This window comes from Tachysurus vachellii, chromosome 13 (assembly GCF_030014155.1).
Source record: "Tachysurus vachellii isolate PV-2020 chromosome 13, HZAU_Pvac_v1, whole genome shotgun sequence".
In the NCBI taxonomy this organism is placed as follows: domain Eukaryota; kingdom Metazoa; phylum Chordata; class Actinopteri; order Siluriformes; family Bagridae; genus Tachysurus; species Tachysurus vachellii.
In genome coordinates this window covers 17,458,231-17,477,897 of record NC_083472.1, presented here as the reverse complement: position 1 = coordinate 17,477,897, position 19,667 = coordinate 17,458,231, and the positions used below count along the sequence as shown (strand labels likewise).

At 38.4% G+C, this 19,667-nt stretch overlaps 1 protein-coding gene across 1 annotated transcript in view; it reads left to right on the top strand.

Annotated features, from left to right (window-relative positions):
- Window positions 1-16,548, top strand: part of abcb7 (ATP-binding cassette, sub-family B (MDR/TAP), member 7) — a 29,123-nt gene extending 12,575 nt beyond the window's left edge. The window contains exons 5-16 of the mRNA XM_060884657.1: window positions 725-857; window positions 2,245-2,513; window positions 3,364-3,452; window positions 4,307-4,394; window positions 5,855-6,029; window positions 6,444-6,601; window positions 7,435-7,598; window positions 7,697-7,826; window positions 9,217-9,388; window positions 10,451-10,554; window positions 11,282-11,389; window positions 15,377-16,548. Coding sequence (XP_060740640.1) covers window positions 725-857; window positions 2,245-2,513; window positions 3,364-3,452; window positions 4,307-4,394; window positions 5,855-6,029; window positions 6,444-6,601; window positions 7,435-7,598; window positions 7,697-7,826; window positions 9,217-9,388; window positions 10,451-10,554; window positions 11,282-11,389; window positions 15,377-15,598 — 1,812 coding nt within the window. The 3' untranslated portion in view covers window positions 15,599-16,548. The remainder of the gene's footprint in view (window positions 1-724; window positions 858-2,244; window positions 2,514-3,363; window positions 3,453-4,306; window positions 4,395-5,854; window positions 6,030-6,443; window positions 6,602-7,434; window positions 7,599-7,696; window positions 7,827-9,216; window positions 9,389-10,450; window positions 10,555-11,281; window positions 11,390-15,376) is intronic.
- The last annotated feature ends 3,119 nt before the right edge of the window (window positions 16,549-19,667 follow it).

The window sequence follows — 19,667 nt, the reverse complement described above, 5'->3', positions numbered from 1 at the left end:
TCTCCCACTCGCGTTAGTAATTAAAATGGGTTTCAGTCAAGTCACCCTCAGACATGTTCTTTACTGAAAAGGGCAGCACTGTAGACATATGGAAGTAAGATTCAAAAATAAAGTTATTAGCTGGGTGTTTCTTTGGGTTTTTTACCCCCCTGCACTTCAGTAATTGGTAATTGTGCTTTTTCTTGCATGTTGAAAAACTGTTATTTCGAAGCACTAGTTCTATTCATAGCAGCCTTACATGCATGATTGTAATTAAAGACCATTTGCTTCGTTCTTTGTTTATGCTTAAACATTATGCAGTTCAAGAAGACAAGAATGGGAAATAATGTGGAATCAAAAGCTGGAATGCTGCCATTCACCTAAAATTCAATCCTTCATTTCATGGTCTCATTGAGCATAAGGGTTAAAACAAGAGTGGGGGAGCAAATTAAGGGGAAATGGCACAGTGCATACACACTCCGGCCCTGTCTAATGCGAGGCAGCGCTCGACAGCCGAGCAGCTGTCCCCAAGCTTTTAATTAGCTTTAATAACCATTTCAATTCCATTAGCGGATGCATCAACCAACTCATTTCCAGATCTGTCTAGAGGAGTGTGCACAAAACACTCTGCCCCTAATGCAGTGCCACTCTATCTCTCATCAGCATGCTTCCTAAGCTCACTCCATCTCTCACTTATGCTGTTTCCCCCTTCCCATTCTCTCCCCATTTTCCTCCCATCCTCCAGCTCACCAATGTGATGGTGCCCTTCATGTTTAAATATGCGGTAGACAGCCTGAACCAGATGTCGGGACACATGTTGAACCTCAGCGACGCACCAAACACGGTGGCCACCATGGCAACGGCTATTCTCATTGGCTGTAAGTAGCACCCTTCCCCCTACCTCCTCCTTACTTGGCAGGTGTTTGACTTCATCTCAGGCAGAACAGCATCCTTATAAGCCAAATGACCTTTACCTAGAAAGATCAGCATCCATATTGCTTTTAGGACCTGTCACATCTGCCTGCACAGATGCTAATATAATTCGTTGTTTTATTTGGTGTCAGTTTTATTTCTTCTGACGGGGAGATCCTTGGGCTGGAACCCTTATTGACGTCGATGAGGCCTCTATCTATCTAAGACGCTGCCTCTGTCTCTCAGCTCATATTTCAGATGGCATGCTTTTAAAATCGCATGAATAGCACAGGGCATAGCAGTGCTGTAATGAATAACCTAATCAGCAAATCCAAGGGCCTTTAAATAATCACCAGATCAGTAAGAAGATCAACAAAGTGCAGCTTACACTCAATGGCACTGCTATTGAAACAGACGGTACGAGACGGCTTGGTCTAAAATACAGCTAACGTGCATACGAATGCACAAAGGGTGACACTTATGTGTAGTTTAACATACTTGCTTATGTGTTTGCTCACTTGCCGAAAATAAAATGAACTTAACAAGTAATAGCAACCACTCACTTTGCTAGAGTTATTGTAGCATGCCGTCTAAATGTATTGTCACTTCTCCCTGTGGCTGCAAATTTAATGAGAGCCATTAGGTTCTGTGCACACAGACCATTAATTGGAGCTGTCTGTCTGCGCCTCTGCAAACACACACATACACACACGCTTTTTAATTTTATTTTTTTTTCACCTGAACAGAATTTTGCCATAACCAAAACTGTGTAGCATTTACAAGTTTGAATGCTGAGGGAGAAAGCATTTATTCTGCTAGTGCAGAATTTCTATTCATATTCGAGGGCTAAACAGACCGTAATCTCTTGTCTTGTTGAAGCCTCATGAGAGAGTTCAGTAACGTAAAATCTTACCCCGGGGATCAGGGCAGAAATTACAGTTGGAGGGTGCAGAGCAGATTTTTTTCCCCCCTCCTCCAGGAGAATATGCTTTGTAGAAATTATAGCAGAAACTTTCAATTCAAGTTTCAATTCAAGTTTATTTGTATAGCGCTTTTTACAATTGACATTGTCTCAAACAAACTCAACTCAACTGTGTAGATTTTTCTTACTACAATGAGGCTTGATTACGGTGACTTAACTATAGTTTAACAATTCATACTATTTAAAATGCTGTAATGGAATCGAGTCACCTGACAGTTTTTATCAACTTTATATTGTAGTGTAGGGTATATATTTGGCCTTTAATCACGTCTGTCACTAACAGTTAAAATAATACATTCAGCCACAGAGTTCTGCTATGTGTTTGGTTATCTGTTGTAACGACTTGCTGTGGAACTGTTTGTTTGCCTCAGACGGTGTGTCCCGGGCAGGTTCGGCGCTCTTCAACGAGCTCCGCAATGCTGTGTTCAGCAAGGTGGCACAGAGCTCCATCCGGCGCATCGCCAAAAATGTCTTCCTGCACCTGCACAGCCTGGACCTGTCATTCCACCTGAGCCGGCAGACAGGCGCACTGTCGAAGGCTATCGACCGAGGCACGCGTGGCATCAGCTTCGTGCTTAGCGCCCTGGTCTTCAATCTCGGACCCACTGTGTTCGAGATGGCACTAGTCAGTGCCATTCTGGTCAGTGCACAACAAGTCTGAGATACAACATCAGTTCTCACATATTTTGAATAATTATGTCTTAATGTACGTAATGTATATGGTCATATTATGCATTCAGTTTCATCTGTAATGTTTAGATAGCAGATATAAAATGTTATATAACCTGTTCAGAAAGCATAGAAAGAGCATTAAGATACCAGACATCTGATAAAGCGTATTAAGATATCAATCACTTATCTGATTTTAGACAAGAGGCATTAACTCCCAGATAAATAACCTTTAGCTGCTGTTTGGCTTCCAAACCAAAGCTGCAGTTCCATTTTATTTGAGTCACAAATTAAAGTAGAAATGATTTAAAGTTAAATATATTCTCATTAGGTTCTCATTATGGTGTTAATTATCTCAGTGTTGATTTCTCGACAGCTTCACACCATAGAACACACCATAGAAACCTGCAAATATCTGGGGGAAAAAAAACAAAAACTGTTTGAATCACCAAGCAGTCATGCTTATTAGAAACTGACTGAAGCAAAGTCTACTACTTTGGCTTTTCAGTTCTAATGCAGTGATTTTGTAGATCACACACACTGCATATCCACTAGCAGTGTGTGAATAACCTCCTCAGCTTCATCACCTTCAAGTCCTTTAACGATGCTCCGACGATTGAGACATTAACTTCGACCGCACCTTTACTTTGTCCATTTGCAACGCTCGATTTAATGGGCATATTCACTAAGTGGAAGCGTGTTAAGTGCTAAGCGAAACGACCACGGCTGCTGTTTAGCCAAGGCTTTGGTCGTCATTCCCTCGTGATCTCATAAAATGTGGGTCTGCCTCATTTAAACACTGCTGTTTGTCTCTGTGGCAGTATTATAAATGCGGCGGTCAGTTTGCACTCGTCACTCTGGGGACCTTATCGGCGTACACGCTGTTCACCGTCGCAGTTACACAGTGGAGGTACAGTATAACACTTTAATTACATGTGTAACACGGGTGTGAGTATTGTTTTGCGGTTTATACATGGCACAGTTGGTCAGAGGGTGCTGGTTAATTTTTTCTAACAATTTTCTGTTCAACTACAAGACAAATCACAGGTTTAAAATGGAGGTGATTCTAAGTCCTAATTGTTTCTATAGTATTAACAGGGACTCTTATAGCAGATGCTTCATGTAAACCAAATTTAATAGTAACCAGTGGAAGAAATTCATTGTTGATAATGTTTTGCAAAGAAATGTTTATTTAACGTTTATTGGAAGGAGTTAACACTCCTAAAGAGGTCTATATTTTTGGAAACAAGCTGCATTTTTTATATATATTTATTTCTCTCAAAGTTCATATATATATATATATATATATATATATATATATATATATATATATATATATATATATATATATATATATATATATATATCTCTCATATATGAACTTTGAGAGAAATAAATTAAAAAGAGGTTAGTGACGGAATAAATGTTTCAGCCATTACAATGTAATTGAGAACAACAAATGTTTAACTAATAAGAATTCTAATTGCTGTGAAATTGCTGTGGTGTTAAAAACAATACACCACTTGAGGACTGTTTGAGAAGAATAATCCACACTGATTCTTTTCCTGTAACCGCACATCCCATAGACTTTATTCTATTATCCATTGTATACCTTTTATTTCTACATACTCTCCTCTGTCCTTTTTGAGGATTTTCAGTGGCAACATTGCAGTAGAATTTAGACCAGGTACAACAGCATTACTACAAATGTTACATATTGGTAAATGTTAAACTCTCCTCGACATGATGTGTATTTTTGAACAGGACCCAGTTCAGAATAGCAATGAACAAGGCGGATAACGATGCGGGAAACGCAGCCATCGACTCTCTCCTCAATTACGAGACTGTAAAGGTGAGTCACCCTCGTCGTCCCAGTCACGAGCCACTGGCACATTTTACTGGCACGAACATTTCCCTTGTGATTGCCATGTTTAATTAGCTCGTTTATTCTGTGATGCTTAAACACAAAAATAAAGATAATCTGCTTTGGTATTTCAAAGCAGAGTACGAAATAAAGCAAATTTGTGCGATAGAAGAATATTAACTCTCTTTAGAAATCCTTTTCCCTTCTGTTTACTGCATTAGTCTTGAACATTTCTCCACTGATGGTTTTGATTAATGCCTTCGGCTCTCCACATTCTTGTTTTTTTTCTTCTCTTCTATTCCGCCTGCTTTTTTCTGCCCTTGTTGTTACGCACAGATGTATTCTGTATAAGGCTTTATTTCTAGTCACTGATGTCAATGCAGCTGGATTTAGTATCACTGTAAGCCAGCGTGCATACATAATTAGATCCCCACCCACTCCTAATCTGTTCTACATTCGCAAAAGCTTCTGCAGAACATCAAAACACACACACACACACACACACACACACAAACACTTCTTTACTGCACACTTGTCTCCTCTATCCTGTTGAGCACATTTCCTGACAGCAAAGAAATTGCTATGAAACTCCTCTGCTTGCTTCTTGATACCTTTCTCTCCCGGAGCTAATTGGCACAGGAAGTTCTTGTTAAGTTTTCCGTGATCTGATGGAATATTCTGATTGTCATTACGGTCCAGGAGATATAATTTTTTTGATCATGTTGCCGGTGGAGGCTGCCACACACACTGATAATGTGCTAATGAAGCCAAGTGGTTCTCTGCGTGTAGCAAAAAGGGTCTCAAAACACTGTCAGCGTGGACCTGTAGTTTGCTTCTCTCATTTGCATGGAAGCTTTTTGTAATGTAATGTCATCGGCTGTTCTGTTGATAAAACCGATTCATTTAATAAGCTGCATTTATCACCTCACCTCCGTTTGTCACGTTTTGAAACTAATGAATGTTGCTGTGATGCAGTTATGTTTTTTTTTTTTTTAACAGCACCACAAGTTTTTCATTTTCCACCATAATCTCTTTATTCAGCTTTCAGATTTTTCATTGCAACAGCTTCTCTGTGTGGCCCTTAAACGTGTGCTGAATTTTGTTCATTTCTTTAACTTTTCTTTACAAATCCACCTGCATCTCCGCTGCACCTCAACATATGTTTTAGCTAGAAGAGCACCAGTCTGTGTTATCCTTTGAAATTTAAGTCTCTCACTTATTTTCAGTTACATAAGTTTACACAGTTACTGTGCAGTTTGTTTACTGTGCAGTTTTACAGATGCAGTTTGTATACCTGACTATGGAGAAAGGCTTTGTTTATGCCATTTGTCCTTGCATGTCCTCAAATAACTGTGAACTTCAATACACATGCAGGCCTCCAGCTATCATGAACGTCCCTTTCTGCTTGTTTCTCAATTGTTTCTCTCTCACTTTTTTTTTTTTTTTAGTACTTCAACAATGAGAAGTATGAAGCAAGGAGATATGACAGTTTTCTGAAAATCTACGAGTCCTCTTCACTGAAGACAACCACGACCCTGGCCATGCTAAATTTTGGACAGAGCGCAATCTTCAGTGTGGGGATCACAGCCGTCATGGTGCTGGCTAGCAAGTGCATACTGGCAGGTGAAGATCCTTACTGCGTAGTGAACCTTAAGCTTTTTCATATTAATGAGTAAATTGAAATGTATTTTTTATTTCAGTAAAATCTCAGGAGTGGTAAAATTACAACTGGATTATATAGTAAAGCTCCAGTGTGAACCCAAGTGTCCTACGTATTTGTTGCTTAGAAATGTACGCTAACAACCCATTAATATCACACATGCTTCAGAAAAGATCTATGATTTTCTCTTCTCACATTACAACATAAAAATATATCATTCAAGCCTGGCTCATGTCCAAGGTGATTATGCAGGCAGGAGAGTTTCGTCACCTTTGTATTAAACTTTCTCACGTTCTTTCCAAATGCCTGTGATCACACACACGCGTGAATTTAATCTGCCTCTGAATTTCCTTCATTGTTGTCACTGATTTTGACAGGAACCATGACCGTAGGAGATTTGGTGATGGTAAACGGACTCCTCTTCCAGCTCTCCCTGCCCCTCAACTTTCTGGGCACAGTGTACAGAGAGACCAGACAGGCTCTTATTGACATGAACACACTCTTCACTCTGCTCAGTGTGGACACCAAGATTAAGGTAGACCGATTTCCAAGTCTTTATGCCGTACATTATTACTCAGACACTGCTACACGCCCCACTGCAGTTGTTTTATCGCTCATTTAGTTTGATTTATTAATATGGCCTGCTTGATTGAGCCAATTCACTGTCAATGATGTGGAATTGTTCCTCTTGTTAATAAGCGCAATCCCAGCTTCATCAGGACGTTATTGTTCTGGCTTTTCCATAATGTCAGTGCATTTTGCAGTAGGCATATATTTTTAACCCTGGCTCTGTCTGTGTATCTGAATATTATACGTTTGCATAACATTTAATACAGTATTCATATGCAGTATTTGTTCTTTGGGGGATGGGGGGTGCTGGTTAAACTCCATTTGAGGTTGATGATGCTCATTCTTCATTGGACTAATTCTGTATGCAGCCTATAATTATTTTGAATATAATAATAAAATCTGGCTAGTTGTTGGCAGTGATCATTAATGTGTCGTAACCACGTAAAATGGCTAAGCTCACCTAAAAATTTGACTTATTTGGTTGAATGTGATTGGGGGGGGGGGGGTATTTTTAACATACCTCAGATGTGCGCAAGTTTTGCTTTTAAATGCATTTTTTTTTCTCTTAATGCTTTGGATAATTATGTAAATTCTCAATGTTTTATTATTGTTGAACTATTTACACATTTGATTCTCAATATTTACACATTAAATTCTCAATTGAACGTTTTGAGTAAATGTTTAAAATGACAAATGTAAAATTGTCTTTTTCCCCTCCTGCTGCACAAATATTATTAATATATTTTTATTATTTCACTAATAAATAAACCCAACCATTGTGTGCTTTCTGTGTTGCAGGAGAAAGATCTGGCACCACCACTGCTTGTTACCCCACAGGAGGCCTCGATCCGGTTTGAGGATGTCTACTTCGAGTATCTGGAGGGACAAAAGGTCCTCAACGGGGTTTCCTTCGAAGTACCTATTGGGAAAAAAGTGGCCATTGTTGGTGGGAGCGGATCTGGGTAAAAGCAACACTCCTGTTCTTTATCACCAGCTTATAGGAAGTCCAGTTTTATGATGTTTCTCTAGTAGCTACTGCTAAACATTTTTTTTTAAATAGGAAGAGCACAATCGTACGGTTGCTGTTTCGCTTCTATGAACCCCAGCGAGGTAACATCTATATTGCAGGCCAGAACATTCGAGATGTCAGCCTGGAGAGCTTAAGGAAAGCTCTGGGTGTGGTGCCTCAGGTGAGTTTTTATTTATATATATATATATATAATGTATGTGTATATGTGTGTATATATATGTATGTGTATATGTATATATATATGTATGTGTATATGTGTATATATATGTGTATATGTATATATATATATATATGTGTATATGTGTGTGTGTATATATATATATATATATATATATATATATATATATATATATATATATATATATATATATATATACACACACACACATATATATATATATATATATATATATATATATATATATATATATATATATATATATATATATATATATATATATATATGAATGTATGTATATGTGTATATGTGTATATGTATGTATGTATGTATATATGTATGTATAAAAGAATTCACAGTTAACAGTAATCCTGCAATACTATTGTTCCTCTGTATTAACTGATAAAGGTATTACATAAATTTTTAGCATTAGTCCTGATACAAATGCAAAATCAGTGCAGTCCCAATACATGTAGCTTAAAACCTGATTGATTGTTGTTGGTCAGACTCTCAGGTGTGTGCCCCGCCAGTTAGCTGAAGAATGGTATAAAGTTGACAGGAGGATCTCGAGACACTGGCGGTATCCTGGCAGACTTGACTCTGTTATTAAAGCAATGAGGCGTGACCACGTATTGGGGGGAAAAATGATGACATCTGTGACAGTTGTTTTTTGTCTGGGGAGCTTATTTGTAAAATGCGAAATAACAGCTGCATGGCATTCAATAAGTGGGTGCGCAGATACAGAGCCAGTTTGATAAAGCACATAGGATTGAAAACGTAGGTGGAAAATTGTGAGTACAAATGTATTAATGCTTGTGTAGCACAACAAATTGTGTGCCACTAAGTGTTGAACATGAAGACTACAATTTGATTATACTCATTGATGATCCTCACATTTGCTAAGGCAGAACTGATGAATTCCCTTGACATTTATATGGAAACACAGACTAATAATAGTGTAACCCTACACTGTTTATATTCCATTGCCTGATGGCGCACACTCATGTTGTTATGATAGCATTAAGCTAATTTAGTACCTCAGTGGTACCAGTGTCCTCTGCAGAGGCTTCAAGACATCTAAAATTATTCATGAAATGTAATACTAGTGTTCTTATTACTGAAACGGGAAGCACATGGATTGTAAACTGGATATTCAACTGGATTTCTGCTAAACAAAAAAAAAAAAACACTTCTGATTGATAGTAGCTTTATTCTTCATGTCTTTTATTTGAACTCTCAATACTGAATTCAGACATAGTAGTCCCAATGCAGACAACCTGGTAATAGATTTTTGGAGACATTAATATACGGTCTATGTTTAGCCTTAACAAACAATTGATGCAAACATCCGATTTGTCTCTGTGCTCTTTAGGACGCCGTCCTCTTCCACAACACCATCTTCTACAATCTGCAGTACGGTAACCTCAACGCTTCACCAGAGGACATATATCAAGTAGCCAAGCTTGCCGGCATCCACGACGCCATCCTCAAAATGCCTCATGGATATGAGACACAGGTTGGAGAGCGAGGCTTGAAACTGTCAGGTACAACATACGCCACAGTAAAGTGCAAATTCTGAAAGGAGCAATTCATATCAAGTGCCGATGAGAATCTAGAGAGGGTGAGGCAGTGTACATAATGTACGTTATGAACATTATGGACGTTCAGGTTCACTAACGTGCTTTTGTGCGGCGCACTGATGCAGTGAAAATGCAGTGCAAAGCTGTCATAGAACCTTAAACCTGCTGAGAGAAAATAAAGGTGCTAGCCACAATAATTTTCTGAATAAATGGCAGGCGGTGTTTTGTGGTGTCTTGTGAATACTCCGTTTGAGTATTCAGATACTCAACTTTATTCATTTAAATCAGTTTGTATTAAAGAACAGTGAGCTAGTTAACTAGTGCATTATTACATTTATTAAGTCCATATGATTCAGCTTAATAGACAAATGTTAGAATATGTTGCATTCACTAACTCGCACCTTTGTAAAAATGGTTAATGGGTCATTGTGAACTCTGTGGAAATAGAATCCTGGGTTATTTTGTTTCACACTGCTCATATTGTACCTGGGGTTAATCCTAGCTAGTCATCATCAGATGTCTGGGATAATGTTCTTATTAGAATATTTGTGGTGTCAACAATCATGATTGGATAAATACAGCGTGCAGCACATAGTGATGATCTTTTAAATCATTTGAGAAATTTTAGATTTTTGTCATTTGGTTATTCATTGTCCAAAGTCTCGTACTAATAGAGCTTTCAGCTTTTGTGCTAATTGAGACAGCTGCTCTTATTAGAAAGCAAAATACTTTTACTGATACAATTTCCCAATCTAAAAAAAATCTAATAGAATATTAATGAGAAACACTGTGGTGACGAATGTAACGTGCAGTGACCAAAGCACTCACATGCACAATTATTCAAGGTCAGAAATAAAAGCATGTCAGCAGTAATTACAGTTGTCTATAATAATTAGCACACTTAAATGTGAATAGCGTCAATTGGGCCCTTGGCTATGAAGTGCATGCATATCAACATAAATATGTATAATGATGTATTGCATAATTCCTTCATTAATGAGCTCACATCTTTCTGGCTGCTGATAGGTGGAGAAAAACAGCGTGTGGCCATCGCCAGGGCGATCCTGAAGAACCCTCCTATCCTGCTGTATGACGAGGCAACTTCCTCCCTCGATTCCATTACTGAAGAGGTAGCTCTTTTTACGGAGCAATTTTAGCTGGGTAACATCGTACACAATTCTGACTGGAAATATGCATAGAGTCACAGTCATAACCGTGTACACATTTTTTGCTTGAACTGGTGATTTCTTTGATCATGTTAAATTAATTTGTTATGCTTTTTGTTTAAGTATTATTACTTCCAAAAGCAAATTGACGCAAAATATGCATTCTAATACGTATATATAACGATAGCGTGTTTTCTTTCAAAATAATTGGATGGCAAAGATTTATCCAATATAGCCAGTGTAGTACAGTATTTCAGCAAAATAGCTCTTATTTCACTGGTGTGCTGGTGTATGGCTATTTATCTATTAAAAGTACAATCGACAATGAACTTCAATCGAATGTAGATAATTTTCTTTCAGTGTCGTTGCACATTTTTCATATTTACATTCAAGAAGGAAGCTCACTGGGCTTTTTTTCTTCATAAGGATGAGGCTTTATAAGTTATTACAGACACAGGCAATGTTTGCTTTTGAAGGCTTTCACTTTTTATTTAGCAATTTTTTTCTCTCCTTCATGTGTCATGTCACAAGGAAGTCCTCATATAAATTCTGTCAATCATATTGTTGCTAGATATTGCAGATGAACAGGAAGGATCTCGTAGAAACAGCACTGTGGGGGCAGGTGGCTGGGGGGTTTGGGGTTCATTTGAATGTTCTGAAATTGATTGAATTTTACCTTGTTGATTTCTAGAGCATTCTGAGCTCCGTGAAAGAAATGATAACCAACAGGACATCTGTCTTCATTGCCCACCGGCTGTCCACCATTGTGGATGCAGACAAGATTATCGTGCTGAATCAGGTACGATCATGTGTAGGAGTAATTAAGTTTAGTTTGCCTTGCAAATAGGAGTTGTTTCATACACACACACACACACACACACACACACACACACACATACTGTCTGTTCATTCATTTAGCTGAATTAACTACATCCATCCAAAGTGAATCATAGAGATGAGCATTTCAGGGTTGAGGACCATGCTGAGGGGTTTAGAGACTGTTCTCTGGTGGCTGGAGGAAAACTTTCTGGATGAAAAACCCTTAAATGCAGATCATTTCTTTCCCCCAATATTGTTTTGGAATACTTCTAATGTTGATTTAAATAGTATTAATAGCGGCTGAGAATGACTCGAATCTTGTTATTTCTTAAAATTATTGAAGATAAATGTTAAATCCAACGCGAAGCGTTGTTGGATTGGATTTGAGAGTTAACATCTCCATGATCAATACCATCCTGAGAAATGATTATGATGGTGAGTGTTTCTGTTGTGCACATTTTTCTACTCACCATAAGAAAGCAGTGCTCTGGGGTGAAGTGGCCTTGAGCATGATGCTGGTAATCAGAAGCTGGGCCTGTGTGCGAAAGAGAGGAGACCTGGGAAGCACATGTGCTCTGTCCTCCAAAGATGACCTCGAAAAACCGACAGGCTTTTTATCGTTTCATAAGCAGTACTGATTTAATAGTGCAGTCATGTGGAAATAAGGCCATTTTCTCTGCCCAAGAGTTTAGCGATGGAACTGTGGAAAACACATCACATACAAAACTTGATCACTGGTTTTGTCCTCTGTTAGTGGAAGAAAGCTAAAATGGCTAATTGGCTGTGTCATTATTATTATTATTATTATTGTCATAAAATAATGGAGTCAGTTCAGCTGTAATGAGTTCATGCGTGTTTTTTTTATTTTGTTTGTTTATTTGTTTATTTGTTTTTGTCAGGAAAGTGCCGCTAATCAATAAGAGCAGAGGTACTCAACTACAATTTTTAAGGGTTCAGTTACATAGAGTTTTTAAAAAGTCAATCAACTAACAATCAAACACCCCCTTGACTCCCTTGATTTTTTTTTTCTTCTATATCAAGAGACAATGCCTTTTATCAGGACATGTTTGGCTCAGGAAAACCCTTTACAGTTTATATCAAATAAATTTGAAGAATCTTTCATGTTATTCAGAATAAAAAAAAAAAATTAACAATTCTGTACTACAGTAGCTACAAGCAAATAGCTTGAACTAGATCACATTTACCTTTTAATGCGTATCCATTAATGACTGATTTGTCGTATTTACAGCCATAAACTAAAGCACATCACAATTGACTAGTTCCAAGGATGTGCACATGACTGTTGTGAAGGATGTGAACAGACTTTCCCATATATATATATATATATATATATATATATATATATATATATATATATAAATAATATAATTTCCCCAAATTAGTAGTCGAAACCATAGACTCTGAAGACGAGTAAATCATTGTAGTAATGATTTAGGAGCCTGTATTAAAGTGCTCAAATGTCGACTTGTTTTACTTACTGCTGTTGTCCAGACTATTTTGAATGGGTACTTTTCTGTTCATTCATCTCCAACTATTCTGTTTTCATCAACATTTACAAGAAAGGGTAACGTCCCTCTCTGACATCTCTAGTTCTCTCTAGTCTGATGAGCTGCCTTCACTTATATAGCTTACATAAAAGCATTGAATTGTATAAACCACCACAGAGGATCTGCTACAGAAACCATGTCAGTCTAAAAGAAAGATTGCTCATTTATTTTTTCATGCATTGACTCTTCTATGGTATTTATGTTTTCATGCATTGGCTTTCCTACAGTATTTTTTCTTTTAAGTGCTAGGCCACTCTTCTGGGTTCACATCTGAACTGTGTCCAGCCTTTGAGGATCTCAGTTAGACAATATAGTTAATAGTTAGGCATCTCTAAATTGTCTGAGGTGTGTGAATGTGAGCGTGTGTGTGAGATTGTGCCATGTGATGGGTTGGCACCCTATCCAGAAAGTCCTCTGGGATAGGCTCCAGGCTCTCAGTGACCCTGTGTAGGATAAGCGGTTCAGAAAATGGATGGATGGATGATGTAAAATAGTGTTATTTTCTATAAATGATCTGCTACCCCCCCCCCCCCACACACACACACACACACACACACACACACATCACAAGCTATTGTTACCATTATAACACTCCAGTAGTGCAGATGTAACAGTAGGCCTAGCCTAAACTATTATTTATGTTCGTTGTCATGGTTACTAGCCAGCATGGTTAAATAGCAAGCTGTAAGTATAGATGCCATTAACCTGATGTTTTTTAGAGGTAAAAAATAAGAAAGTGATGCCAGCAGAAAAGAGTAATTTTTGTGGCTGGGTTGTGAATTGAGAGCTCATTGAGACCATGAACATTATCTGTGTCACTACTATTCCATCTCAGCAATTTCAGCAATTGCAGGAAAAACATTTGTCACATATACAGTGAAGCTGAATGGAGTACTGAACGTGTTGCTCAGCAAGAAGTCGACAAATCTTGATTTTAATACATCGTGTTCAAAGGTAAGGTAGTTTTCTGCAAATGAAAGTGGAATATTGTAAATAGAAATGTTTTCGAGTTGTGTGATTTAGGGCATAATGACTGCGCACACACACGGACGAGATGTTCGGGAGCATCAGTGGTGCTCAGGAGAGGAGGAGAGGGAGGATGGGGGGTGCTGGAGCTCATTAAAATAATGAGTGGTAGTGCTTCATGCTTGGCTCTAGCTTTAACACCTCCATGCATCTCTCATGGGTAGAGACCTTTCAGCCCTGGGAATGGGGGAAGCATGGAGACAAAGGTCAGAGGTTGTGCCTCATGCCTTCTGGAGGTCATAGATCATCTTGACACTGCGTGCTGCAGGAGTTGGTTTTGCTGTAAATCGTTTCTTGAAAGGATGGATCTCAAATGTGCTTGTGTCTAAAATACAGCCCGCACATTAGTGATAAAGTAGTTTCAGTCGTATTCAGCTGTCGTTGTAACTAATTAAATTTTTTGTTTAATATGTTTTTTGATTTTTTTTTTTTCTTTTTTTGTTATTGTATCTGGCAATCTTTTAGGACCTGGTGCCGCAAGCGCGCCCACACACAGCCTGTGTGAGCCTGCTCAGGGCCGTTACATGTTTTCGCGGTCTGTGTCTTCTTTCTCTCATCCGCCCTCTTTCTTTGGCTCATCTGCCATTGGCCCTCATCTCAGTGCTCTCATTTGCTTCAGAATCACATCCATTTAAGACAGTCGATAATACTCGGCCGAGCAACACTGTAATACACTCATACGGGCTCTTCAAGCGCTCCCAAGGCAAAGCCTGTCTGAACTGCCAGATTTTGTGCGAGTGTGTCAGAGAGAGAGAGAGCGCGAGCTTGCACAGCTTTTGTTTACTTATTGCACAGAACAGTATGAGGAACAGAGAGCTCTAGATCACCGAAGAGGAGGCTACTGTCACGACAGTCGTGACAAAAAATAGATACTGTAAATTGTCATTAACCTCGACTGCTCTGTGGAAGTTTAATTGTGAGTTTCTCTCTCACTCTCCCCTCTCTCTCTCTCTCTGCTTCTTTTTCATGCACCCTCTTAACCCACCCCCACTCATCACTGCCTTCCAATCTCTTCTACTCGTTCTCTCTCTATTTATCTGATTCTTCTCTCTGTCTTGTATGAGCTCATGCCCCCTCTTCAATTTCCTCTTTTCTCACCTCCCCTCTTCTAATACCTCCGTCTGTCTTTGTCTTAATCCCTCACCCCCCCCTATTTCTCTCTTGCCTCCTCCTGTGCCCTCTCTTCTCTCACCCTCTGCTATCTATCATGCCTTCCGTCAACTCTCCTTGTTTCTCACCTCATCTATTCTGTCCCTCCACTTATTTCCGCCGTGCTCTCTCTCTCTCTCTCTCTCTCTCTCTCTCTCTCTCTCTCTCTCCTCTCACCCTCCTTGTCTCACCTCTGTTATCTCTCATTTCCCATGATGCTGCAGGGTAAGGTGGCAGAGCACGGCGATCACCACACACTCCTGAGCACGCCAGGCAGCCTATATGCCGAGCTGTGGCACACGCAGAACAGCAAAGTGCTAAACAACGACGGAGACAAGATGCAGCCTGCTTCAGCTGAGAGAATCTCACAGAAGGAGGAGGAGCGCAGGAAGCTGCAGGAGGAGATCCTCAACAGCGTCAAGGGCTGCGGCAACTGCTCCTGCTGAGAGAGACACACACAGATTGTTTTTTGTGGAGTCAGACTTAGTGAGAATATGTGTGCACATACAGTCATACCTATGACAGACTTTCTCTGATCACGTGCCTGAGTTTACACAGAACTCAGCAGTGTTGTTCGGCTCTGTAGCTTCAGAGGGTCTCCTGGCTTGCCATGGTATTCTGTAGTTTTTTTCATGTGCACAACACACGACTTTCACCTAGCACATTATATAAGTGTTTGAACTTTTAAAACATTTTCTGTTTTACATGCGGAAAAAGCTTGTTCATGGATGTGTACATATTAACCTAACGTGCAGTGGGTTTGTACAAGAAGAGAATCACATTTGTACAGCTGCACACGTGACCCTGTGGTTATTTTGTAAGTGAAATATTAACTGGAAGTAACAGGAACACTTTATATTTGTCATTTTGAATATAGCATTCAGGTTCTTGTTATACCAGGTTTTTGATCCAGCCTTTATTTACGCCAGTAACATTAATGTATTTTCACAAATATCAACTTGAAAGTTAATTTCTTGAAATTTGATAGGCTATTTAGGAGGCCATAATGATTTTCATGCAGAATTTGACCCCATCCTTCATTTGCTCGTTGTGAGCAATATTCACCATAATGACTACTTATTTAGGACCGTGTCTTTTTCCCCATCAGCCCAGTTTATGGATAGATTGAATGGAAATATTGTCAAAAAGCAATAAATATGTAATTTAACTCTAAATCAGCTTTCTGGGTGGGGGCATAGTAGTGGATAGTGATTTTTCCTCATTGAATGATACTCAGAAGTGTTAAAATACACAGTTACGTTTATAAAAATGTATGTGTTAATTTAAGAAGTTTAAAAACATTGTCCCATTATAACAGAATTGCGTTTCTGTTCGTAAATACCAGGAGCAATGGCAACCGATGTGTTGGAAATAAAAACCAAAATAATTACCTAAAGTTCAGATGAATGTTTTTGCACTAATTGTTTTGCTATGATAACTGTGTTTGATTGATGTCTAAATGTTGAAGGTCTAATTTGGAAGCTGTTGGTTTGCATGTAGCAAGATAATATTAGACCAGATGTTCATGCCTTAATCTAATTTCGCACGTGTTCAGAAATGCATATGTTTATGGGGCAGAGATACTGCGGTTAACACGATTGGATTCTACGAAGGATAAAATGGTAGGACTAGAAGCTTCATTTGGAAACAAAACCCCTTCACAGATGTTTTGGCATGAAATGAGATAGCTGGACTAATGCTTATCTTGCCATTCAATTTTAATTAGTTGCAACTAAAGAAATATGAAACACTGCATTATTGTGCCATTGAGCACCCAATGCCATTGAACCTTTTTTGGGATAAAACTAAAAAACTAAGTTGCTAAACTGCAAAGACCAGATCTTACCAAGTTACAGTGTATGGACAAAAGTATGTGGACAGTTGATCATCACATCTGGCTCAATTCTTTTCCCACAAAGTATAGAAAGTCTTTGTACGCTGTAATGTTAAGATTGTCCTTCACTGGAAGTAAGAGGCTCAAACGTTCCAGAATGACAATGCCCCTATGCTCAAAGTGACTTCCACGAAGACATGGTTTGACAAGATCGGTGTGGAGGAACTTGAGTGGCCTGCATATAGCCCTGACCTCAACCCCACTGAACACATTTGGGATGAACCATCAGTACCTGAATTCACTAATGTTCTTGTGGCTAAATGAGCAAATCCTCACAGTCATCCTCCAACATCCAGAAACCAAGAAGAGGTAAAGAAGCTTTTATTGTCATTTCAATTATATATAGCTAATGCAGTACACAGTGAAATGAGACAACCTTTCTCCAGGAGTGTGGTTCTGCAGAGTGTACGTTATAACAGCAAAGGACAATAATCTGGAACGAGATGTTCAAAAAGCACATGGGTGTGTTGGACAAGGTTCTACTTTTGGCCATATAGTGCACAAAGAACAGTGAAGAGGCCAGAGCTGAACACGGTACATTTCATGATGGTAGCTCACTGTTCACCTTGAAAAACGCCCACTGAACACCAAATAGAAATCCACTTTTATTAAGAGGCTTTGTTTGCACACCTAATGCCTTCTGACCACAGTACATGGGAAAGGATGTAACAGGTTTAATTATCTAGGATCTGTTAATGAACTATTTATCAATAAAAGTATCATACCAATATTTGTATTTTCACAAATTCCAAGTGCATGAGACTGATTCAAGTTTCATTGAGCCTAGTCACTCTCACTCATGCTCCTACTGCTTGGGCAGCTTTACTCCCTCTCCTGTCATTCAAGCAGCAAATAGCACAAAGCTGCTTTGTTTTAAACCAAGCTCTTTGGAATATTTTTTTTCTGAAGGGCAAACCAGCTCTCGTCTTTCTGCTACTATATGCTCTTAGATGTTCACATTTGGTGTGTTACGTGCTATATGTCTCACACACGTATGGTACAGCCATATGCTGAATTACAAGGATCCTATACATGCGTTTGAAATACTTCTGAAATTATCTGTTTATTGGGCTACTTTAAATCATTTTAAAATATTATAATGCATGAGTATTCCTGCCTTTGACTCTCTCCACATTTTACACTGACATCTGGGATTGAAATGGCTTAATTTGACTTTTTACCATTGGATTCATGCAGTAACATATAAGTTCAAAATATTTTTTTATTGTGACAATGAAATTATTAAACAATAAGGCTGACATTTCCTGGTTGTTTAAATATTCACCCTACAGAATCCGTATTTTTATAGTACCACCTTTGGCTGCATTACAGCTGCAAGACGTCTGGGATACTTTACAATCAGCTTTGCACATCTGGATCCTGACAGATTGGACTGATATGTCAACCAGTATGTCATTCTGAATCCCAATCGGTGTTCCCAGGATAGAGTCTGGATCTACCACACAGCTGATGAGAACAAAGCGGTTACTAAGAGTGAGCAAGCTGGGATTTAATTTCAACATCATTTTCTAAACAGGAGCATTTTGGAACTTTTGTTTCTTAGTAGATATAAGTAAGTCACAGATTACTGAACTCCTATTTTTTATCCTACACTTGGTCACAAGAAGCCTGGAGCCTGTCCCAGGGGACTCGGGGCACAAGGTAAGCTATCACAGGGCGCATTCATGCACTATGGTCAATTTTGATGAATTTATGTAAGTGTAACAAATAAGTAAACTCAAATGTAGCTCAAACAAATTGATATGAATAAACTTATGTTGACAGATTTTTTACTGCAGCTTTGTGTGGATTATGGTTGTCTTCTGAATACTGTGAGCTCCAACTCGAGCTTCATAGTTGCTCCTCTGCTCCTCTGGCTCTCCTTAACCAATCACTGACATTTGATGGAGAGACTGCTCATGACAGGTTGAGGTTGTGCCATATTCTTTCTATTTTTAAATGAATGGATTTAATGGCATCCTGTGGGATGTTCAGAGTTTGGGATAGAACTTTGTTTTCATGACACAGTTTAGAGGTCACATTGACAATTCATAACGAGGAACAAGGAGGAAATGTTAATGAGGGGTGAATATTCATACACGGCACTTATATAATATATAAAATATATTATATATATATATATATATATATATATATATATATATATATATATATATATATATATATATATTATACTTATATAAATGTTTGAATATTGTGTATTGATACAAGGCCATGGAGCACTCAGCTATGGTCATTAACATAAAACTATTATTTTCTGGTCAAGCAGCTCATACTGTACATTACTTTCACAATAATGAAGCTTGGTATGTTATTACCATTATTAGAAAGCAAGTCCAAACTTATGTTTCATTCCAGAGTAACCTAACATTTAAAATCTTTGCAAAAGAATTTACAGACTGTATGCCATTCATCTCAATAATTGAAATGAGTCAGCTTACTGTAGACGTAGTAACTGTGTCAGTCTGATTAATTCAAGAGGATATTTTAATCCAGAGAATTATGTGATATTTTTTTTTTTGTTTTTATTTTAAACTTCAGATTCCTCCTATAATGATGATAATACTAAAAATAATCTATTCATTTTTTGTACCGCTTAT